Below are 6,000 nucleotides of genomic sequence, written 5' to 3' on the forward strand. Positions count from 1 at the left end.
AAAGTTGCAACCTGCCGTTGATTGTCCTTTGTGCTTTGGTTTTCCCAAAGGTGTCTGATGCCCCTCCACCTATGAACAGGTAAAAACTTTGCTCCCTGACCCACATCAATCTTCCTGCCACAGTAGAGTATGTGAGACACATCTCTGAGTACTGTGTCATCAGAGCTGCATCCCGCCATCAGGCTGTGAGGCCATCAGTATTTCTCATTGGTCCCACTGCCCAACCTAGAATTCAGTTTGTTTCTCTTTTCCAAAGTCTTAAGTGAGATTTAAACCCATAAAGAAGCCATCAGATGACTTGCCCTGTTCCCTTCACCCCCTCAATTGCAATTTCTTTGGAATCTCAGCCTTTTAAGATGAAAAAGGTTGAATCCGGTTATATTGCAAATGCCCCAGGGAGGTCTGTTACTCATCTGTTTCTCCGCAACAGATCCTAAGCTCCTTGGGTAGAGCTGATAATGTCTCTCTCAGCCGCTATCTCCTGTGCCCAGCACAGAGCCGAAAACAGAGGGCGTTGTTTACTTGGCAAACAAGTGTAGAACAAATGACGGTAACAGTGAGATAAACGCATCTACACCACAGTGAGCATGAATTTGTCCAGGCCCTTTTCTGAGAAATGTGGGTGGGTCACCCAGATGTGAGAAGAGGTAAGAGTCCTAAGACAAGCCCCTCTTCAGTCAGCCTGGCAGTGCTGCCCCTCTACGAATCAGTCCAAGGGAGCCCGGTGCTTCAAAGGCCGGCCCAGACTTCTGCCTGAATGCCACCCAAAGCACCCTGTTCTCCCTCAGACGCTCCTCTGCACTTCAAAATTCTACTTGAACAAAACATCAAGAATTGGCAGCTGTTTACTCCCCACAAAGATCAAGGAGCAGGGATCCAGACCAGGCATCCGACACGGCGCGTAAGACACACAGCGGGTAAGACACTGCATGGGACACCCACATCCCTTATCAGGGTACCTGGGGTAGATTCCCAGCTGCTCTCCGGATTCCAGGGATGAGAGGCAGCAGAAGATGACTCATCTTTCCTGGGGTCCACATAAGAGACCCGGACTGAATTTACAGGTCCTGGCATCAGCCTGGCCCAGCCCCAGCTGTTGCATTTGGACAGTGAACCAGGGGACAGGAGAGCTTGCTTCTTCTTTCAAATGAAAGGTAAATAAATAAATAAAAGAATCTTATCTAGCCAATATAATGTGATTCATGGTAAAAACCCAGCTTTTGATGTTTAGCCTAGTAAAGAAACTTGCATCCCTCACTGGAATGCCTGGGTTGGACTACCAGTTCTGGCTCCTGACTTCAACTCCCTGTTAACACACACCCTGCGAGGCAGGGGTGATGATTCCCATAATTGATTCCTGCCACTCATATAACAGACCTGGATTTCTTTCAAGCTCCCAGGTTTGGCCTGGGCACAGCCCTGGCTGCTGCAGGTGTTTGGGAAATCAACCAGCAGATGAAAACTTTCTGCTGTGGCCACCCCACCTCCCCCTCTCCTTACCTCTGAAATATACAAATAAAATTTCAAAAACAAAACAAAACAAAGTACCAGCTCCTAGAGTAAAACCTGATGTGAAATTCTGGCTCCACTGCTTGTTTAAACTCTGTAAAACCTGAGTTCTATTTCCGAAAAGAAATTAATAAAGCCATTTCTCATAGGGTTGCAGCAGGGCTTATATAGGCATGCATGTAACGAGCTCAGCCACGATGGCCGGCGCCGCGGCTCACTAGGCTAATCCTCCGCCTGCGGCGCCAGCACACCAGGTTCTAGTCCCGGTTGAGGCGCCAGATTCTGTCCCGGTTACCCCTCTTCCAGGCCAGCTCTCTGCTGTGGCCCGGGAGTGCAGAGGAGGATGGCCCAAGTTCTTGGGCCCTGCACCTGCATGGGAGACCAGAAGCACCTGGCTCCTGGCTTTGGATCAGCACAGCGCACCGGCCGCAGCGGCCATTGGAGGGTGAGCCACTGGCAAAAGGAAGACCTTTCTCTCTGTCTCTCTCTCTCTCACTGTCCACTCTGCCTGTGGAAAAAAAAAAAAAGAAAAAAGAAGTTCACTACAATACATTGTAGTCACACTACATGTGTACATGAGAAAGGTGCATGAGAAAATTCTAGATTACTTTCAGAAGATCTCCAATTACTCACAGCTGATGTCTCATCAGAACCCCTACAGGCTAGAATGAAATGGCAAGAATTAGTACAAGTTTAAAAAAAAAAAAAAAAAAGAGCTCAGCCATGGGAAATATTTAAGAAATGTACACTATAATTTGGAGACCTAAATTCCCACCCACCACCAGCTCCTTGTGGATCCTGAACTAATCACTTATTATAAAGAAGTTAATGAAGGGCCCAGCGCTGTGGCATCGCAGTAAAGCGGCCACCTGTAGTGCCAGCATCCCATATGGGCACCGGTTTGAGTCCCAGCTGCTCCACTTCCCATCCAGCTCTCTGCTATAGTCTGGGAAAGCAATGGAAGATGGCCCAAGTCCTTGGGCCCCTGCACCCACATAGGAGACCCAGAAGAAGCTCCTGGCTTCGGATGGGCACAACTCTGCCCATTGCAGCCTTCTGGGGAATGAACCAGTGGATGTAGTCCTCTCTCTTCCCCCCTCTCTTTTCCCTCTCTCTCTCTCTCTTGCCCTGCCTCTGCCTTTGTAACTCTGCCTTTCAAATAAATAAATCTTTAAACAAAAAAAAAGAAACTAATGAAAACAAAGAATCACAACTAGCAATCAATCATGGATAAGATAACAAAAAGTAGACTGAAATTCTGAAAAACAAAAGCCATAAATAAATTCTAGGTATTTTTCTCACTGGACTTAAAGCTTGCATGTCTTATCACAGATGACTCAGCATTAGAACATCAAATGAAAAAGCTTGAACAAACTTCAAAGCAAGTACTCTAGTATTTAGTGCTTGTTGTAGATGATGGACTTAATGAAATACCTGTGTGTGTGTGTGTGTGTGTGTGTTTAAAGAGAAGGGGAACAGAGAGATCAACAGCAACTAACTTAAAGTTTATCATGTAACTATTTTTTTCTTAGCTGAAGTTAAATTATTTTTTCCCCTCAGCCCTTAAAATGTATCAGTTATGCCCGTATTATCTGGTGCCTGAGTAATGGCCATTGTTCAATCTGGCGGCTGTGTTATTACACAAGGCCACTTCAAATGCATAGGGTCCCTTTGTAGGAATTAGACAAAGGACGCCCAGAGCACAGGCTGGTTTTCAGTCCCCACTTGCCCGAGTTGGCATTCTTGTGCAAGGGCACAATCATACATGACAGTCAGGCAGATATACACAAAGATCTTCATACATTTAAGTGGAACACCTGTACCTTGTTTATATGATACACACCACCCACACGTACATAAATGACTGAAAGAGCTGTCAAGGACTGAATGAGTAAACGGAGAAAGATAGTCATCAAAACTGAAAATACAGAGTTTCAAAAAGTTCAAGAGAGAAACGGGTTCCTTTCCTTTGCCTCTTTGGCTTCACCTATCCAGTACTGGGATACCGTAGCCAACTGGAACTTTGGGGACCGATAGTAGCTAGACACTTCAACACTGCAAAGTAATTCTGGTCCCTGGCAAACCCCATGGTCTCTCTCTCTGCACTCTCTTCCCTCTCCCGCCCCTCTCAGGAAGGGAGGAACCCACAGACACCAATGGGATCTACTTAACTGAGTTTGCAAAAACAACAGTAAATAAGAGACTGAGGTTGTTTTGACTGTATGAAAAATCCGTAATCCCAGGCAAGAGTATGCTGAATATTGCAGGAAAATAGTCTTAAAATGTTAACTGTCAATTTCACCACCTTCCCTCTCAGAAACCTAGTACTCATATAAAAATACAAAATTATTTGTGTTTAGTGTTGCAAATGCGTCTCTCTCCTGCTAACCTACTCAGTGGCTGCTTTCTTTAAACCGTAAGAACATGTTATTACATCTTTAATACTTCTGTACCTAGTTCTATACCTGCACGACACAGTAGCTTCAATAGCTATTTAAGGAACAGAAATTCCAGGTTAAATATGGTCCTTATTCACATTCACAAAGAGACAGAGTACAAGAATATTCACTGCAGCATTGTTTATAAGCCTGGAAGCAATCTAAATGTCTATTAAAGGAAGACTGCATTAATAAAGCATAATATATGCATACAATGGAAAACCATGTTGAAATGGAATTTGAGCTACCAGACCAAACGGAGGGATTAGGTGAGTAAGTGTCCAACTTCTGGCAGAACAACAAAAAAAAAAAAAGCAAGTTAGGAATGACACAAATAGAATACAAGCTTTCAAAACCCTCAACATTCCCCATTACTATCTTTGTCTTAGAATTTATTACATTCCTGCTTATTCTTCATAGCCACACTAAAGTCCTAAAAACATATTCACTCTAAAAATCACAGAAAAAATTTTCAAAGGCTATTAACCATATAACGCTCCCCAATTGGCTGGGAAGGAGCCTGATTTAGAAATGGCAAGCACTCCACTGTGCTCCTCACCGACACAACTGCCTTCAGCGAGTTCCGCGTTCTCATCTAAATGGGGTTGCCGGATGATGTGAAACAACTGAGGGAAAAGTGCTGTGCACAAAGTCTCACGTTTGCTTCCTGCAGGGCTCAACGCTCTAAGGGGCCACATCCCCCGGCCTGCACCTTTGGCATCTGGTTTACAATATGGTAAAAATAAACCAAATAAACGTGAAAGACCACAACGGCAAGGGGCGAGCCCCCACTCTCCTCCTCGCAGTCCGCACCCCGGCCGCGTCCCATGCTTTCTATATTTAGCACAGAGCGGGAGCGGGCACCGAGCCGCGGCGGTGGCAGGGCTCTCCCCACGGGGCCCCCCACGACCTTGGGAACAAGCTCTGGCCCCACACACACACACACACACACACACCCTCTGCAGTCCGGCAGGCGGACGGGCAGCCACGCTCCCCATAAGGGACAGCAAAAGTGACAGGAGGCCGGGTCGGTGCGGGGGGGGGGGGCGCTGTTTTCCGACACCGACAGGAGAGCGTCTGTTCCGCGCCCCGCGGGGCATCTCAGAGCCGCGACGTGACGCGACGCGGTCCCGGGACCCAAGCCCGAGCCCGCGCAGCCCCTCAGGTGCGCTGGGGCCCTGCCGCCCCGCCTCACCTGTTTTGAAGCTCATCTTGCCGTGGTCCTTGGACCCGAAGGTCTCCAGCATGGACACGAAGAGCAACCCGCACGAGTTCTGGATACCGAACACCGACCCGTTGCACCACATGGCCGCCAGCATCACCAGCCAGCCCCAGCCTCCTTCTGGGGGCTCCGGCGGCTCCGCGTCCGCCGGCCCCGCCAGCCCCACCTCCACCTTCTCGGCGCACGCCTCCAGGCCGTCCGAGGGTCCCGGGCCGGCCAGCAGAGCGTCGCCCAGGGGCGCGGAGCCGGGCGACTGCGCCTCCTCGCTCGAGCCCCGCGCGGCGGCGGGCTCCTCCCGGGAGGGCAGCATGGCCCGCGGCGGCCCCTCGGGCGCGGGGAAGCGCGAGAGGTGCGAGCTGCCGGCGGGCGCGCGGGCGGGCGGGCGGCCGAGGCGAGGGCGGTGGAGCCCCCTCCCGCGGCTGAGCGGCGCACGGCGCGGAGCGGGCCGCGCTGACAGAGGCGGCGCGCGGTGCCTCAGGGCTCGCGCCTCAGACCCGGCAGTCCACGGCCCCACGGCCCGACGGAGCCCGCGGCGCTCGGCCGGCTCTTAAAGGCGCCCACCGCGCCGGCTGGGGGCGTGGCCTTGCGGCGGGACGTGCCCCCGGAATCTCCAGGTGATTGGGCCTCGGAGGGCGGGGCGGGGCGCCCCGTGGCGCGCGGCCCCAGGAGCCGGTGGTGGCGGTGTCTGCGCGCGTGGTGGCGGTGGCGGTGGCGGGCCGCCCTCCCCGCCGGCTCTGAGTGCCGTGGGCGCCCTGGGTGGGCCGCCCGCCGCAAGCGCCCCCCCCCCCCAGCAGTGCCTCGGTTTTGGTGTTTGGCACCCGCGTCTTGGTA

General features: G+C 51.3%; 1 protein-coding gene across 2 annotated transcripts in view; it reads right to left on the minus strand.

Annotated features, from left to right (window-relative positions):
• The window catches only part of SLC16A10 (solute carrier family 16 member 10), a 133,838-nt gene extending 128,139 nt beyond the window's left edge, over positions 1-5,699 (minus strand). Inside the window, exon 1 of one of the 2 annotated variants that reach the window (XR_007923205.2) lies at positions 5,143-5,611. Coding sequence is in view for 1 of the 2 variants with exons in the window: in XM_002714902.5 (XP_002714948.1) it covers positions 5,143-5,479 (337 nt within the window). In the remaining variant the exon portion in view is untranslated. Of the gene's footprint in view, positions 1-5,142 lie in introns of both variants that reach the window. The other variant, XM_002714902.5, reaches the window with a different exon arrangement.
• Positions 5,700-6,000: the final 301 nt, after the last annotated feature.

Source organism: Oryctolagus cuniculus, chromosome 5 (genome assembly GCF_964237555.1).
Source record: "Oryctolagus cuniculus chromosome 5, mOryCun1.1, whole genome shotgun sequence".
Classification (NCBI taxonomy): Eukaryota; Metazoa; Chordata; class Mammalia; order Lagomorpha; family Leporidae; genus Oryctolagus; species Oryctolagus cuniculus.